The 18,500-nt window shown below is 46.4% G+C and overlaps 1 protein-coding gene across 5 annotated transcripts in view; it reads left to right on the forward strand.

Annotated features, from left to right (window-relative positions):
* The window catches only part of TMEM94 (transmembrane protein 94), a 184,495-nt gene extending 166,477 nt beyond the window's left edge, over window positions 1-18,018 (forward strand). For 4 of the 5 annotated variants that reach the window (XM_069752181.1, XM_069752182.1, XM_069752183.1 and 1 more), the window contains 5 exons: window positions 6,234-6,382; window positions 6,468-6,562; window positions 14,951-15,044; window positions 15,123-15,293; window positions 17,355-18,018. In XM_069752181.1, the coding sequence (XP_069608282.1) occupies window positions 6,234-6,382; window positions 6,468-6,562; window positions 14,951-15,044; window positions 15,123-15,293; window positions 17,355-17,427 (582 nt within the window). In that variant the 3' untranslated portion in view covers window positions 17,428-18,018. Of the gene's footprint in view, window positions 1-6,233; window positions 6,383-6,467; window positions 6,563-14,950; window positions 15,045-15,122; window positions 15,294-17,354 lie in introns of those variants that run through there. The other variant, XR_011318417.1, reaches the window with a different exon arrangement.
* Window positions 18,019-18,500: the final 482 nt, after the last annotated feature.

Raw genomic sequence — 18,500 nt, forward strand, 5'->3', positions numbered from 1 at the left:
GGTACCCATTAAAAGGTATCAACCCCTGAGGACTCCCAATCCTAAATATTTTAGAACAGGTCATAGACAAGTGTGAAAATTTTATTGTCCTGTGATGAGGTCTCGTCCATGGTTGAGATGCCCCCAAAAGCTCTGAGGAGCACATTCCTTTATATATGTAGAATTACATAAATCCGTGCGACACATTTATTCCTGCTCTGAATATGCCAAAGGTTGTTATAAGTTTGTACTCTTACATTTTTCTGTCTCTCTGATATTTGAAGTTACCTTTTAATACAAGTAATTTCTTCTCCATAATGCCGTGATCAGGGTTACAAAAATGCTTAGCCACAGATAGATCATCTAGCACTAGTTCTGATCATTCAGGAAGTGAGACAAGGAGATTGTCTCTGTATCCTTGCATCTCACACACTAGAATCCTAAACTGTGGCTGGGCATGTTCTCTCTGTAGATGGTTGCTGCCTGCTTATGATTGGGTAGCTCATACAGGCAGAAGATGTACAGTGTGATTTTTCGTTAGTATTTAAACTGTCCATCTGGACCTATACAGCCGCTGGTTACTGATATATAGTATAGTTTTTCTTATATGTGTATTCAACACTAGGATTGTTTCTTTGTTTTTTTTATACATGATGTTCTTAATCACAATATGTTCATTTGTGTTTAAATATCTGTAGACTTGATAAAGGCAATGGTGCCGAGACGTCGATCAGTGCATATAAATGATGATATGGTCAAAATACTTATTTGGCTAATGATTGTGTATTTGAAATAAGGTTTTCTAGACCAGACAAGCCATATGACAGTGGTTTCTAGGGACCTAAACTTCCAAGAATTTATCTTATTACTGGCCTAAACTTGGAGTGAATAAATGTAGATCACACGGGCCGAAATTTCAACTAATTTGCCAACCACTGTGGTACTCTGTTATAAATCTGGAGTTCTCCACTAGATGTTTAGACATGTTTAGTTCTGTCATCTTTCCTGGCATACTGTACACCAATATTTCTCCTTTGCCTCATTGAGGGACACAGACCGTGGGTGTATGCTGCTGCCACTAGGAGGCTGACACTTAAGTGATACAAAGAAAGTGATCTCCTCCCCTGCAGTATACACCCTCCTGCTGGCTCTCAGCTAATCAGTTCTTGCTTAGTGTCTGTAGGAGGCACTTGGGTCTGGTTCAGACCCCAACATTTTTATTTTATTTTTTACTTTTCTGTAAATTTTTATTTTGTAATTAACGGAGTGAAGGGGGCGACGGATCCTTTCAAGGTTCTGATCTCCCCCGAATCATCAACAGGCGAGCACGGCGAGTATACCTTCCCATACCCTCTCCTGCAACGTGGGAAGCCATGCCTGAGCTCACTTCAGGGGAGACGGTTCCTTCACGGTCCCGATCTCCCCACACCAGCAGCAGGCGACCACATGGAATGTCTCCTCCATGTATCCTCTCCTGGAGCCAGGCCTAATGCCGGACAACTGGCCCTGTCCACCCAGGGACTGAACTCCAAGGATGTACAGAGGCACCCTCTCTATGGTGTCCGAGTAGCCCCCACTGTCCCACCACTGTGAAAGCGGATGGCACAAGGAGTCGGACGGTTACTCGCCACCTCCCTAACAAAGGGATGATGGATTGAGGTTTAGCCCTCTATCCCTGCACATGCCGGGACGCGCACCGATGGTGAGTGGATCCAGTCAGCGGTGGCCTCTGCAGTGGGATATTCACATGCTGACAGGCAGCCTCAGCTTCCCTGTGGCCCACCTCCCTGAGGTAACGCTCCAGCCGGCTGCAAAAATTTAGCCCCGGCTTCAGCCGATGTGTAGGCCGCACCCGGAAGTGCACTTTGGCGTCTTAAAGCGGCTCTGCCCGCTTTTCTGGCGCTTCTCGCCTAGCACAGAAGCGCTCAATTTTCTTGGCCACTGCAACGCCCCTCATTTCTACCGCCGGTTTCGCTCCTGCCGGCTGCAGAAATTTAGGCCCCGGCTTGGGCCTATTCATGGAAGTCTCAAGGCTCCGCCCACATCTTGCCTGTGGCTCCACCACCCGCCCCCCCCCCCATCCCCCGAATTAGCGCTTCTCGCTCTCTGCGAGATTTTATCACCTCTGCAACTCCCAGTGGCCATCTTGGTCCACCCGGCCGGCTCACACAGGAGCGACGACTTTGTATTAAAGTAAATTCCCTGGTCTTAAAGTCACATGTCCAGTATTCCCTGGTCTTAAAGGCACATGACCAGTATTCCCTGGTCCTAAAAGCGCATGACCAGTATTCCCTGGTCTTAAAGGCACATGTCCAGTATTCTGGTCCTAAAAGCGCATGACCAGTATTCCCTGGTCTTAAAGGCACATAACCAGTATTCCCTGGTCTTAAAGGCATGCGACCAGTATTCCCTGGTCTTAAAGGCACATGACCAATCCGAAGCCGGTCACCCTAAATGAGTTCAGGAGCCCTCCGCCACTGATCCCAGTTTATTCCAGTGTACCTAGTTCCCTCAGTGGACTTCGTCACTGCCGCAACCCATGGTTTCTCTGACCAAGAGATTAAATCCCTCCGTGGCTCGGAGTGCTCGCAGGACCAATATACCTGGTCCCTCTACCAAATGGGATCCGTCGGCTAACAGGGGCCGCGAGTATTCTAGAAACGTACAGGCATCTAGAAAACTGAAGTTTTCATTTCATGATCTCTCTCTCCAAGGATTTGCTGAGAACAAGACTCTAAACATGGATCAGATATTGCCTTGGACCTGGACTTGCCAGAGCTTCAGTAAAGGATGAACTCGCCTATTTATATCATCAACCAATCTTTGTACATTGACGAGGACTCCGGTCCTGCTCTAGACTACGCAGTGTCCCTCATAAGGACACTAAACTCCCTCGTAGAGCATTTGCCATTCAGTCCGGATATGCGATTCACTGGACAGAAGCCTCTACGTGGGATGCCATGCCTGGTCTAATTTTTAAGGGCGAAGGGTCCTTTTAAAGGGCACCGATCTCCCCACACCATCAACAGACGAGCACACGGAGTGTCGCCTCCATGTATCCTCTTCTGCATCCAGGCCTAACTCCAGACAACCTGCCCACCTGGAGACCTGAACTCTGTGGATGTACAGAGGCACCCTTTTTTGGTGTCTGAGCACCCCCCTCTGCATCACCACTATTTAGCAGAAGATGCAAGAAGGCGGATGATCCTTCTCCACTTCCCTGTTAAGAGGATGGTGGATCAAGGGTTCCTAATTTTTAACTCTGCACCATCAAAAGAGAGCGGCGATGGCAAGAGACTATGAACTGCTGGATGCAGCCGCGCATTCTGCCTCTTGGCAGATTAACCAGGTAGAATCTCCTGTGGTATACCTACTAGTATCCCTGCCCGATGTGTCGTCAATTGAAAATACCACAGACTGTCAGATAGCAAATCTGGTCGTTCTGTTTTGCGGCTTCGGGTCCAGCGCTCTACCCTCCCTAGCCGCCGCATGGATTGCTAAAGCTGATTTACACCAGTAACCTTTTCCTGAAGACAGTAGAGCGTGAGACTAACAAAGGATTGTACATTCCTACAGCCCCAACCAGCAGTGGAAGGGTTGTCCAGGACAGTCTAGATCTAGGGGATCTTGGTTCCAAAAAGGGGAACGAAAAGCAAGACCGATCCTGGACCTGAAACTTCTAACAACCTTTCACAAGGTTCTCCTTCGAATGGAGTTCCTCCGCTCAGCCATTACTTCAACAGAAAAAGATGGAGTTTCTGGCATCCATCGACATTCGGGATGCTTACCCTCTTCAAAAATTCCTTTGCTTTTCCATTTGTGAACAGCATTTTCAAGTCACGACCTTGTCCTTTTGCCTTGCTACCGCACCCAGAGTGTTCGCAAGGCTCATGGCGGCTGTCATGTTCCTCTTGCACCCTAGAGGCGTGGTCGTCCTGACCTGTTTGGCCGGCTGTCTAGCCGCCCTTCCAGGACTACGCTAAATAGTCTATATCACTTGCGATAACCTCTCACCTGGGCTGGCAGCTAAACTTAGACAAGTTCTCCTCATTTCCAGCCCAGCAGATATCCTTTTTGAGGATGATCCGGCACACTTCCAGAAGGATGGCAATGCTCCCTCGAGACAGGGTCATGGCCCTTCAACAGGGAGCTCACGCACTTGATCACTCATCCCTTCATTTCATTCGATTTGCTGGGAGGGTTCTGAGGAAAAATGGTGACGACAATGGAAGCAGTTTCCTTCGCTCTGCTCATTTTCAGCAAGTCAAACAGACTTTCAGACGATGGTCTCTGAGCTCCTTCTTCATCCAGGGCTTTTCTCCCGGTTCAATGGTTATTAGTAACTACCAATGCCAGTCTTCTTCTCCCGATCATTGCTCTTGAGATCCGAACGGTAGTCCTACAGCAGGTCCACTGCCTTCTGGCGGGTCAACCCATCCGAATTCAATTGGACAATGCCACGGCGTGCCATAGGTCAATCATCTAGCAGGCACCCACGGTCAGGCGCCATGGCCGAGGTACCTCACATTCTCTGATGGGCCGAGATCTATCATTCGGTGATCTCGGCAGTACATATCCCAGGAGTAGAACTCTGGGCGGCGAACATATTCAGCCGTCAGGGTTTCGCCTCAAGTGAGTGGGAACTTCACCCGGTAGTCTTCCATCAGACCTGCCTTCACTGGAGCTCTCCAGTTGTAGATCGATTGGCGTCCAGACTGATCGCCAATGCACTCGAGTTCGTGGTTCAGCTTCGAGATCCAAGAGCCATCGCACTGCATGCTCTGGTTCTTCCGTGGTACTCGTTTCCATAACTCCCCTTCCACTACTTCCGAAAGCCTTTCGGAAGCAGAAAGGACCCCAGTGATCCTGCAACAAAACCACAAGTAGAGACTTTATCGCAGGGAGTTTTGACATGTAGTTCTTCCATATTGCATACCGTTAGATCATTGGGACTTTAATAGTCTTAGGAGTCTTACAGTAGACTCCTTTTTGATCCGGACAGACTTTACTATCAGGGAAGGTCGCCCCTTTTTTCTCTGCGATATCCTCATCCTGACGAGTCTTCGGAGCTAGCTGCTTGGTTCTTTCAGACTTTTTTCCCTTATTTCCTTCAAGGCAAGGTTGTCCTCAGGCCATCCCCGTCCCTTGTTACCAAGGTGGTATTGTATTACCACTGTTATGAGGGCATAGTTCTTCCCTCATCTCTTTCGGCACCAGTCCACAAAATGGAATGAGTTCCGGACGAAATGAGTGCTCTGAGTAGGTACGTCTTGAGGACGGCGTCCTTCTGAAAGTTGGACACTTTATCTTGGGCTTCCTGATGGTAAGAGGAAGGCTTCCTGACATTTACAGGAAGGGTTTAGCCGTTTCATCGGCCATGTTAGCCTGGTGGATTCCTTTCACCATCCAGGAGTCCTTTCGTGTTAGATGTCAGCCTATCCCCTTGTCTATCGTGGGTTCTAGGCACCAGGCGTCGACAAGGCACGCCTGCAAGCTTGTGGATTCGTCCAGTCCGCATGCATCCTTGAAGCACTATAATTCCCACACTTCCACAGATGGGAGTCTGGGCAGGCGGACTCTGCAGGCCGCGATGGCGCACTTGTAAGCAGCGGTTACACAGGGCCTGATCTGATGTTGTACCCACCCAGGGACTGCTTTGGGACGTCCCACGGTCTGTGTCCCCAATGAGGCCAAGGAGAAATAGGGATTTTTGTGTATTCACCGTAAAATCCTTTTCTCCGAGGCATTCATTGGGGGACACAGCTCCCATCCTGGTATTAGCTTATGCTTGTTTTATAAACTGATATGCTATACTCTCATATATAATATGACATGCTGTAAGCTCATATGTTGTTATTGATCTTCTACTGCTTTTGCACCGAACTGGTTAGAGATCCAGCAGGAGGGTGTATACTGCAGGGGAGGAGCTAACTTCCTTTGTATCACTTAGTGTCGGCCTCCTAGTGGCAGCAGCATACACCCACGGACTGTGTCCCCCAATGAATGGCTCGGAGAAAAGGATTTTACGGCGAGTACACAAAAATCCCTATTTTGTGCTAAAATAATTATTTTCTCCATTTATAATTTCAGCACTTTATTAGCCATGTTTTCTAGCCTAGATCCTCCTCAAAACTGTCAAGACGTGAACTGTATCTAAAAAAATACAAATGTAAATATTCACCCTGCTAATCCATCTGTATGATATTACCTATCTACGTCTTCACTTGTCTCATGATTCTTTTCTCCTCTTTCAGACCCAGCACTATTTCCTGCTCTGTTTCCTGTTGAAGTTCCTTCCTTCTTCCTTCTGCTGTCTAGCCTGCTTCGGGTTCTCGCTGCAGACGTTCTGTGAGATTTCCTCCCATAGCAACATGACAAACTGTTCTGGGATTGCTGTGTACAGGTATGGGTACCTATGCTAATAACAATATCTGAACTGTTTCTCTGTCCTTGTTCTGATGTCATTCATCATATTCACTTCCTTGTAGCAACTCTCCCGCGGCACCGGATTGGTTTGGCTCTTTGTCTGGGGCTCTTCTGCTAGCTCAGAAATTCTGTGCTTGTCTCATTGTTTTGCACACAGGTAAGTGCCTTGCTTTATTGTAGATTTGAGAAAGACAGCACAAATTGTAGTTTTTAACCCCTTTCAGACAATGGAAGTAATGATCCGTCCATGTGCCCTGGGCAATCGCCGTCGGGTGTCAGCTGATTGTGACAGCTGACTCCCAGCACAAGGTACCAGGAGCCGCTCCCAGCACTATTACCCCCGAAATGCTGCGATCTAACACGATCATAGCATTCCGGAAGCTGGCAGAGGGTTGACTGCCCCTTTGCCTATGTATCGGAGACCCCGCGGCGTGACGCGATGTCCCGATCGTTGCCATGGTGACCCGCAGTGCATGATCAGCAAGTCTCTGTCAGTGCAGATCTGACCGTTTCTATAGCATGCAGATGCTGCTTCATCTCCATGCTATAGAAGCGATCAGCCTGTAAAAAATGATTGTCCAATAGTGGGACAAAGTAAAAAAGTTAGAAAAAAGTTTAAAAAAAAAACCTCTCCTTCGCCTCATTGGGGGACACAGGACCATGGGTGTTATGCTGCCTGCCACTAGGAGGACACTGAGAAAACTTGAACAAAATTTGCTCCTCCTCTGCAGTATACATCCTCTTGCTGGTTTCAGCCGAACCAGTTCTTGCTTAGTATCCGTAAGAGGCACTTGGGTCTGGGATTCGGACCCCAACATTATTATTTAACTTTTTACATTTTTTATATTTTCACGTTTTTTCCTTCATAAAACAAAGGGGCGACAGACCTCTTCAGTCGTCCAATCTCCACGAATCATCAACAGGCGGGAACGCAGAGTGTCGTCTCTTCGTACCCCCTCCTGCACCGTTTCTTTGCCAAGCCTGGGCTCGCTTTAGGGGCGACGGTTACCTTAGGGTCCCGATCTCCCCACACCACCAACGGACAGCAACACGGAGTGTCACCTCCATGTACCCCCTTCCGGAGCCAGGCTACAGCCTGACAATAGCCCTGACCCATCCCTAGGGATTGAACCATGGGATGTACAGAGGCCCCCCATTGGCGTCCGTGCAGCCCCCACTGCATCACCACTGACAGAAAGCAGATGATGGAAGGAGGCAGTCTGTCCCTCTTCACCTCCTTATCAAAGGGATGGTGGATTGAGTGGCTCAAGAAGCACAGCACCTTGTCAGCTCTGCTACATCTGCGCTGCAGCACCTGACAGAGTAAGCTCAGCGTCCAGTGGCAGCAGGAGGGCTCCCCTCAGGCGCAGAGAAGGTCCTGGTCCCTGTGGGGGTGTCCCGATGTCCGGCGGCATTTTTGCCACTTCCACGCTCCCCTCTCATCGCGCGCCGGCTGGTTCTCTCCTTCCTCCACCCACGACCCAAAATTGAGTCCCCGTTTTATGCCAGTACCAGGCCTGACTCTGCCCTTAATTCCGCCCACGGGGCGGTCCCCTTGGTGCTTCAGGCGCTTCTCATACCAAACGAGAAGCGCCACTGTAATCTCAGTGGCCATCTTGGACACACACGTGTGTGGCTGCGTTTTTCATTGCGGTATCTGGCACAGTAGAGCGGGCAGGAACAGCAGAAAGAGCGGGGACAAGGGACATCATCCTTGGGGCCACAAGACAGAGGACCTATGTAAGCTACAAAACTGAGCTCAACCCCTTCTCTGCAGTACACTTCCCTGAGTACAGTGGGGTATCAAGGGTACACTATGTCACAGCCTAAAGCAAAGAAGGCTAGCCTGTGACCCAGGATGTGTCCAGGAGCCCTCCACTAATGCCGACCCTAGTGGACCTAGACCTCCTGAGTGGGCTACGTCTCTGGCACAGTCTGTTATCTCTGGTCAAAGCAATAGAGTCTCTCTGGGACCCCTCCTCAAGTCCTTCTACCTGGTATGGAAAGCTCCTCTTCTGTACGGGAAAGGTCAGCTAGCAGAGGTCGTTCCCTAGCAAGATCCGCACAAGATTCTAGGAAGATGACCCATACCACGTCCCTCGCGCACTCTCGTGCTTCTGCGTTCGTGAGTCCCAATTCCCACTCCCTCTCTGAAGGGGTTCGCAGCGAACATGACTCAGAATACGAGTCGGACATCTCCATAGACCCAGACTCGCAGGTGTATCAGGAGATGGTAGATACCCTCATCGAGGCAGTCAATAAGACTCTGAGGGTGGAGGTAGACTCTTCCGCTATACCAGATCACGCGGTGTCCTTCAAAAGGGTTAAACGTCCCCATAGGATGTTTGTCAATCATCCCGAGTTTACGGACATTGTTCAAAGATATAGGAATCGTCCGGACAAACGTTTTACTGGGCAGAAGCCCCTTGAAACAATATATCCCTTTGCTCCTGATCTAAGGAAGAGCTGGATAGAGTCCCCGTCAGTAGATCCTCCCATATTGCGCCTCTCATCAAAAACTCTCTTGTCCCTATCAGACGCCTCATCGATTAAAAATCCCACTGAGCGACAGATTGAAAATCTTGCTGAGTCAGTCTTTGAAGCCTCCGGCTCTGCACTTTCTCCATCCTTTGCTGCGACATGGGTGGCTAAAGCTATGGCCGCTTGGGCAGAGAACCTTTCTAAATTCATTCAAGAGAGTAACCTCCCTCCTGAGGCAGCGAGTCTAGCTAATCAGATTTCCTGGGCTGGCGAATACGTGGTCTTCGCTTCACTAGACGCAGCTAATTGCGCTGCGTAGGTAGCCACAAACGCCATCAGGAGGGCATTATGGCTCAGAGAGTGGCGCATGGATTCCGCTTCAAAAAAGTCCCTAACCTCTCTGCTTTACCTGAGCCATTGCCTATTTGGAGAGAAGCTAGATCAACTTATCTCCGATGCTACTGGGGGGAAAAGTAAATTCCTTCCCCAGCGAAAGCCCAGCCGGCCTTTTCGGAGTCAACGGCAGACCCATTCTGGACTTTTCGCTGCAACTCAAGCTGGCCCTCTATGTCCACTTCTTCCGGCTCGGGGCATCCTCCACGTAAAGACAGGGGCTCCCAGGTCTCATATAGACCCAATCCCTCATGGAAAAGCAGGCAAAACAGTCTGGATCCAAGGGATCCAGATCCCACAGATTCTCTGCGCATTGACTCCTTCTGCTTCCGACGAACACCAGCAAAGTAGGCTGCCGTCTGCTTTTGTTCCATCAGGCCTGGCTGTTGGTCTTTCGCGACAGGTGGGTCAGGGATCTGGTGTCTTCCAAATACAAAAGAGAGTTCTCTTCTTCACCTCCCACACATTTTTTCTTGTCTTGTTCCCCCAAAACAGAATCACAGGCGACAGCTTTCTACCAGGCCATAGACTCTCTCCGCAAAAACTGAGTCATCATTCCGGTGCCCCAAGACGAAAGGTTCAAACAGTTGTACTGGAACCTATTCGTGGTTCCAAAAAAGGATGGAACAGTGCGCCCCATACTGGATCTAAAACTGTTAAACAAATTTGTCAGAGTTTGTCACTTCCGAATGGAGTCCCTCCGCTCGGTCATCAGTTCAGTGCAAAAGGGGGAGTTTCTCGCATCCATTGACATCCGGGATGATGATCTCCATATCCCGATTTTTCCACCTCACCAAAGATTCCTACGTTTCACAATTCACTACGAACACTTCCAGTTCACGGCTTTGCCCTTCGGCCTCGCCACCGCCCCCAGGGTGTTCACCAAGGTTATGGCGGCAGTCATGTCCATTCTTCATTCTCGGGGCATGGTTGTTCTTATCTAGACGACGTATTACTCAAAGGCTCATCATTTCAGGCCTGCGCAGACTGCGTAAGCATCACGGTGGATACTCTTTCTTGCCTGGGTTGGATGATCAATTTAGACAAATCGTCGCCGGTACCAGCTCAGCAGATACCCTTCTTAGGCATGATCCTGGATACTTCCCGGGGGTTGGTGATCCTTCCTTCCAGAAAAAGTCGTGGCGTTACAACAGGAAGCCCGGATGCTCTCCCGATCTGTCCCTCACTCCATTCGGTTCGGGATGACAGTGCTAGGCAAGATGGTCACGACAATGGAGGCGGTTCCATTCGTCCAGCTACACCTGCGTCCCCTGCAACATGCGCTTCGGACAGCCTGGGTCAGGAACCCATTCTCTCTGGACCGTCGGTCTGGCTGTCTCAGCGGGTCAGACATGAGCAAACAGGTTGGCCCTTCAGCTGTTTCATCATCTTCTGGTAGGTTGTCCCATCCGGATTCAATCAGACAATGCCACGGCTGTGGCATACATCAAACATCAGAGGAGCACCCGCAGCAAGCTTGCGATTCTCGAAGTAAGTCACATTCTCCAATGGGCTGAGAGGAATCACTCGGTCATCTCAGCAGTCCACATCCCGGGTGTAGAAAATTGGGCGGCTGATTTTCTCAGCCGTCAGGGTCTTGCCTCGAGAGAATTGTCTCTTCATCCGGAAATTTTTCAGCAGATCGCTGGAGGATGCCGGATGTTCATCTGACGGCCTCGAGGCTAAATGCACAGGTTCCACAGTTCATAGCCCGCTCTCGCAATCCGGTAGCCATTGGGGTGGACACATTGGTTCTCCCATGGCATCAGTTTCGCCTTCCTTATGTGTTTCTCCCGCTCCCATTACTTCCGAGGGTCATCAGGAAGATCAGGGCTGAGGGGATCCCAGTGATTCTGGTTGCGCCAGATTGGCCCCGGCGAGCGTGGTGCGCAGAACTGGTACAACTTGTCGCTGCGTTCCCTGGAGGTTGCCAGATCCTTCCGACCTTCTTTCCCAGGACCCGATTTACCACCAGAACTCAGGGGCTCTGTCTTTAATGGCTTGGCCATTGAATCCTGCGTTCTAGCCCAAGCCATTTTTCTAGCCCAAGTCGTTTTTTCCCAACAGGTGGTTTCCACCATGGTTAGCACTTGGAAGCCCGCATCAATGCGTATTTATCATCACACTTGAAAGACTTTTTTCTCATGGTGCAAGGACCGTGGAAATTTTCCCCTTGTGTTTTCAATCCCTTCCATTTTGGAATTTTTCCACACTGGTCTCAAGTCTGGTCTAGCGCTTCGTTCTCTGAAATGCCAGATTTCTGCTTTATCCGTCCTATTCCAATTCAGGATAGCGACCAGATTGCAGGTGAAGACCTTCATTCAGGGGGTGGCCCACATGGTACCGCTCTATAAAATGCCGTTGGAATCATGGGATCTTAATTTGGTCCTAGGTGTTCTTCAGGAGGCTCCTTTCCAACCCCTGCAGGATGTATCGCTAACCTTGTTTTCTTAGAAGGTAGCTTTTCTGGTGGTGGTAACGTCGATCAGACGGGTCTCGGAGTTAGCGGCTCTATGCTGCCGAACTCCATTCCTCATTTTCCACCAAGACAAGGTAGTTTTGAAGACGTCTCTGTCCTTCCTACCTAAGTTCATCACTTCCTTCCACCTAAGCAAGGACATTGTCTTGCCTTCATTTTGTCCAGCACCTGTCCATCGTATTGAGAGGGCTCTTCACACACTCGATGTGGTGAGAGCTTTTAGAAGGTACGTCTCACGGACGGCACCTTTCCGCAAGTCGGATGCCCTGTTTGTGCTTCCGGAGGGGCTCAGGAAAGGTCTACCTGCTTCTAAGGCTACAATAGCCAGGTGGATTCGCTCGGTGATTCAAGAGTCTTGCTGTGTCAAAGTCAAGCCTATCCCAGCCGGGATTAAGGTACACTCCACTAGGTCAGTGGGTGCTGCTTGGGCCATTCGGCATCAGGCGACGGCACAAAAAGTTTGCAAAGCTGCGACCTGGTCCAGCCTGCATACCTTTGTGAAGCACTACAATATTCTTGCTCAGGCTTCTGCTGATGCGGCCCTTGGCAGAAACATTCTTCAATCGGCGGTAACACATCTGTAGACTACGGTGCATGGGGTTTTCAGCTGTGTGCGGTTTCCCACCCAGGGACTGTTTTATGATGTCCCATGGTCCTGTGTCCCCCAATGAGGCGAAGGAGAAGCAAGGATTTTTGTGTGCTCACTGTAAAATCCTTTTCTCTGAGCCACTCATTGGGGGACACAACACCCACCCTGTTAGCCTGATGGCTTCTGTTTATTTGGTTTGACATATTGTATTCTGTTTGATAGTTATAAGCTCCTACTGCTTTAGCACTGAACTTGTTCCATTGCAGCCAGCTTGAGGGTGTATACTGCAGAGAAGGAGCTAATTTTGTTCAAGTTTTCTTAGTGTCCTCCTAGTGGCAGGCAGCATAACAACCATGGTCCTGTGTCCCCCAATGAGTGGCTCGGAGAAAAGGATTTTACAGTGAGTACACAAAAATCCCTCTTTTTAATAATTGTACAAATATTTAAAAAAAAAATCAATATATATTCTGTCTCTAAATAAATATTTGAATGGAAAAAAAACAATAAAAGTACACAAATTTGGTATCGCTATAAATGAGGTATCGCTGTAATCGTACTGACACGATGAATAAAACTGCCTTATCAATGAATTGCTGGTTTTTCATCTTTCTGTCTCCCAAAAATCAGAATAGAAAGTGATCAAAAAATGTCATGTGCCCGAAAATGGTACCAATAAAAACATCAGCTTGTCCCGCAGAATATGTGGGCCAGAATATGGAAAAATTATAGCTCTCAAAATGTGGTGATGCAAGAACATTTTTTGCAATAAAAAACGTCTTTTAGTGTGTAACAATAGCCAAGCATAAAAACCCGCTATAAGGTCTCTTTCACACGTCCTGATATCTCCGGTAGCGAAGATGTCGGTGTCCGTGTGTGTAATACTTGTGGCACACGTGTGGCATGCGTGTGCCGCATCAGTACCACACGGACAGGTGCCAGGGAAGAAGCATTATAGTAAACGCTGCTCGCCGACGCCGGGTAATGAACATGGCTCTCATCATTCTCCGCTGCTCTGCCGGCGATTGGCGCGAGCAGAGGAGAATGATGAGAGTTATATTTAAGTGATAAAAGAGACAGCAGGCGGCGGCTGATGAGACTATTAGTCCCATTAGCCTACCCCTGCTGCTGCTAATAACAGTGACAACAGGAGTGGCTAATGGGGGTATTCATCAGCCGCCGCCTGCGCTATAAATAAATAAATAAAAAAAACTGCGTGGGTTCCCCTGTATTTTCTATAACCAGCCAGGCAAAACTCACAGCTGGGGGCTGCAACCCTCAGCTGTCAACTTCAGAAAAGTTGGTTATCTAGAATAGAGGGGTCACCATGCTGTTTTCTTAAATAATTTAAATAAATAATTAAAAAAAAAATGGCTTGAGGTGCTCCCCCCCCCCATTTTTGACAACCAGCATTGCTAAAGCTCACAGCTGGGGTCTGGTATTCTCAGGCTGATAAGGGGCCATGGATATTGACCCCCCCCAGACTAAAAATAGAAGCCTGCAGCTGCCAGGAAAAGGCACATCTATTAGATGCGCCAATTCTGGCTCTTTGCCCGGCTCTTCCCACTTGCCCTGTAGCGGTGGCAAGTGGGGTTCATATTTGTGGGGTTGATGTCACCTTAGTATTGTCAGGTGACATCAAGCTCACGGCTTAGTTATGGAGAAGTGCCTATAAGACACCTATCCTTTACTAATCCTATAGTTGTATGGTAAATAAAGACACAGCCAGAATTGTGTTTTATTACAAATAAAACAAAAACACAGTTTTCCATTTTTATTTAAAAATAAGAAACACAAACTTGCCAAACGCCAATTCCACCGAAGCCCTCGTTCTCCTGTAATAAAACTAAAATAATAAATTAAAAATAATAAAAAAACAACAATATACCATACCTGTCAGTTGTTCTGTCTCATGCCGTAATCCATGTTTGGGGATAATTAGTTTTCAACCTCACAGTGCCAAGATGCGACCGCCCAAGTTGAGAACCACTGGTCAATGAGCTGCTGGGAACGCAGCGGCGGTGAAATCCCCGCTAGCACCGTGAGCGCTCTATAAAAAATAGAAATCTTGAGATTTTTACATTGACCCCTGGAGCTATTTTTAGAATCTAACTTCCTGTTGTTTCAGGAAACATGTGTACATAGCCGCAATAGTCAGATCACGACCCTATGTTTTGTTTTGAAGCCTGTGTTTTTAAGGTAATTGTGAAGTGAGGAGTACCAGGTCAGCCTATCGTGTTTTATGTTTGGTGGATTTTGCATTATCAGCTGAGTATGAATAAGATGCTTATTATTGTAATTCTGCCTCTGATAAGAAGCTTTGCTAAAAAAAAGCTGCATGAAAAGAAAGGGAATAAGATTCTAAAAAAAGCCTTTGTGGCCAGTGTGAATATTGCAAGATTACCATTTTTTTTTTTTTTAATAAAGATTGCGATATTAAAAAAATCACTATAATGAAAAAAAAAATGCAAAAGAAAAACTTGGTTTTAAACAATAGGTAATTTCTGTTGCTTCATTGGGAAACATAGGAACCCATGGCCTACAAGAAAGGAATTTTAGGGTTCGTATCCTCTTTTCCTTAAAAAGACCAAATTCTCTTTCTACAGTTTTTATCTCTGTCAGCCATGTTCATCGATCAAGGTCACTGTGGATGAGAAACCCCTTTAGTAATGTGTGGTGGAGTTTAACTATTCCTGTGCTGTAAGTATTCAGCTGTTCTGTAGAAGGGTGCATGCTTTCATGTTTTATAGGCTTCTCAGTTTTTATATCCTTCCCTAGGGTATTGGCACAAGGACTTCAGACAGCGCTAGACCTGCAACTCTGGACAAATCCTGGTGCACCTCTCACTTTTCACATATGGGACATCCCTTTGTTGTCCTGGTTGCTGGGGCCACTTTCTCTTTTTCTTGTTCTTATCATCAATGAAATTGTCAAATTGCACGAGATCAGGTATGAGAGCTGCCACAATATTGTGTTCTTTGTAAATTCACCTCAAATAGCCTACTTCTGTAGTTTGGATTGTAGATTCATTCAGACATGTATTGTACCTGTGTTTAAAGTGTTCCTACCATAATGACTTGTCAGAAATTTTCATTATGGGGTGAGAGTGCTCATGACAACGAAGTGGCTGAATCGTTCTGTTTTGCATGTTGTGCTTTTGCTTTCGGTTGTTATAAACTTTGTATGAATCTTTACTCCACTCTCTGAGCAGAAAGTAACGGACCCAGCTCTGAGCTCAGTGCTTCTACCCCCTTCGTTTTAGTAGCTGATTAGTCTAGAAATGGGTACTTTTCTAGCTGGCAATATTCCAGCTGTAACACACAGTATTCAAATGATGCTGTAAGTTTTGCCAAGAAGAACTAAGTGTCTGGGTGTTACATACAGAATATAGATAGTTAAACACCTGAGTGTAATACGCAAGTCTAAATTAGTCTTTAGGTCGACTTCACACTTGTGTTACTTATTTTCCATAGTTATAACTACCTGCAATAAATAATTATAGAAACTTGATTCCAGCTCACCCAGTTGCTCTATGCTCATCCACCTGGGGCTCAGACACCGGCCTCGCCCTGGCATCACATCAAGGAAAATAGAAAAAATTGGAGTCCGGCTTAACAGGACTGGATTTTCTTTTTTTTTTTCATGTCGACATGACCCAGTTGACACATTTCGACTGCACTAGACAGTTTTACTCATGAGACAATGTCAATTTTTCTTTTGTATGCACTATATTTTCTTTTGAAAAATAAAAGGAAAATCCAGTCCCGTTTAGCCGGACTCCAATTTTTTCTATTTTCTACAATAAATAATGCAGGACAGAATATATAGTACGCACAGGTTTGAACATACACGTCAGTAAGAAATATCCAGGTGGTCCACAATAATAAAAAAAACAGTCATTCAAGAAGGTTTGAAGTGAAATAAACCATGCCACGTGGCATGGCAACAAGTCTAGAAAATATTACCAAAAAAGGCACAGAATCCAGGCAGCAACCTTTGCCTGACGCCACTGGATGCCCCTTTTGATGTATATACTGTATTTTTACTTCCATTGTAAAAGAAACATTGTATTTTATAAATGTTGTCCTGCATCATTTATTGTAGTTAGTTGGATTGTTAATCCTTGCTAGATTTGACTTTAACTCAATGGAAAGGAAAGCTGTGCATATTTAAAGGCATCTGCCTTTAAAAGCAAAGATGGGGACTAACGCCGATCACCGTTTACCTCTTAAATGCCTCTGTGAATCACTGGCTTTTAAGCACTACAATCCAGCCTATCATACGGGCGCCTATCACCCACAACATGACTTCAGGCAGCTGATGGGTTTCTGTGACAGCTGAGGGCTTGCTGATTAATACCCCAGTGTCTGTCATTTTCGTTCGCTGGTGATATCCATCCGCAAGCTAGGCACCATGAATGAATGTGATTTTTACTATTTGCAGCATAAAAGACTGTGATTTTTACTATATCCATTTTTCAGTCCCCACAGGGCTTGGAAAATGGTGTTAGAAACAATATATATATTTTTAGAAAGCTCAAATTTTTGAAGCCACTAATATAGTAAAGAAACTATGCAAGTTTGGTATCACTGTTATAGTACTGACCTGGGGGAATCATTTTTTACTCCACAATTCATAATAATAAAACCCAAAATACTATGGTGGAATTGCTTTTTTCATAATTTCACCACACTTGTATTTTTGCCATTTTGTCATGCGTTCTATAGTAAAAATAAATGTTGTCTTTTAGAAGTACACCTCGTCTCTCAGGAAAACAAGACCTCATATGTCTACATTGCTGGAAAAATAAAAGTTATGGCTATTTGATATCGGGGAGTAAAAAATGAAAATTGGTTACTTTCTAAAGGGGTTAAGTTGATTATTTAAAGAAAATGGAATTCATAACTTTTGCATGAACGTTGCTTTTGTCTGCATTAAATAGAACATAATAGCAATAAGGTTTCCTCAAAGTACTGCTGAATCTTCATACCTTCTTTTTCTTAATTCCAGGGTTCGTGTTCGTTACCAAAAGCGACAGAAGCTTCAGTTTGAAACCAAACTTGGCATGAACTCACCATTTTGATTGCACTGCCCTCCTCACTGTGTTTCGTGGGGGCAGGGTATGTTTCCGACAGCTTAAGATAAAGGGGAGGTGGACAGAGCACCGATATAACTTTGTCTCAGTGTTCCCATTTAGAGGGATGCTGCTCAGTTTTCTGTTAATCCTCCCAAAGCCAGCCGTGACCTGCCCGCTGGTGCCTCCCCCTCATCGGGTGGCTCCACAGTCTCCCTGCCTGTTTACATTGGATTAGCAGTTGGAGAAGCTATCCCATTTTGATTCTCTTGGACACCTCTTCACTGCACTGACAAAATTGAGGGAGGGGTAAAAAGTTTTTCTGGAGCAATGTCTGGTCCTGACACATCTTGCATGGGCATCCCTGGTGGAGCAAAGCTTGGTTCTTCTATCTCTCTTCTTTTGGCCTTTTTCCATATGCATGGCTAACTAGCATGGGAATTTCTGATGTCCTGTATACTACTGGACTGTGTCTCACTTTGCATTTAGGCACAGAATGAAAGAAAAGTTGTTGTTTTTTTTAATTTTAAAATGTTGTATATTTTCTATCAAGAGATTGTGATTTGGTACTAAATCATGTAAATAAAACAAGTGATTAGATCTCTGGTGTCTGTAAATATTACTTAAGACAGTTTTGTTTCTCTTCCATCGAGAAAAGTGTGCCTTTCTACGGCTCTGTTCACATGTCCAATAGTCATCAGTTACGACGCATCCAGCAGAGACAGAAAATGATTTAAAAAAAAGTCAACTCCTACTCTGCAAACTACACCCTACTGACACCAAGCCAACATCAGTTCAGCTTACTGTCATATAGGAGGGAGACACAGATCCAGATTTCCCAGATCTGTTTCTTCCTAAGTTTTTAATCCTGGTTATCTTTTTCTGTTTTTATTTAACCAATGCATTTTAGGTTGGGAATAGAGTGGGGTAGGCCTCTCTGTTACCAATCTGTAATAGATAAAACAGTGCTAAACTAATTCCATTGACACCCCTACATTTCAGACATCAGGACCATGTCACCTGCATTTGCAGTCTCTATCAAGACAGGTGTTTTGGTCCTTGCCTCTTCTACTGCCCATACC

Source organism: Ranitomeya imitator, chromosome 2 (assembly GCF_032444005.1).
Source record: "Ranitomeya imitator isolate aRanImi1 chromosome 2, aRanImi1.pri, whole genome shotgun sequence".
Taxonomy (NCBI): Eukaryota; Metazoa; Chordata; class Amphibia; order Anura; family Dendrobatidae; genus Ranitomeya; species Ranitomeya imitator.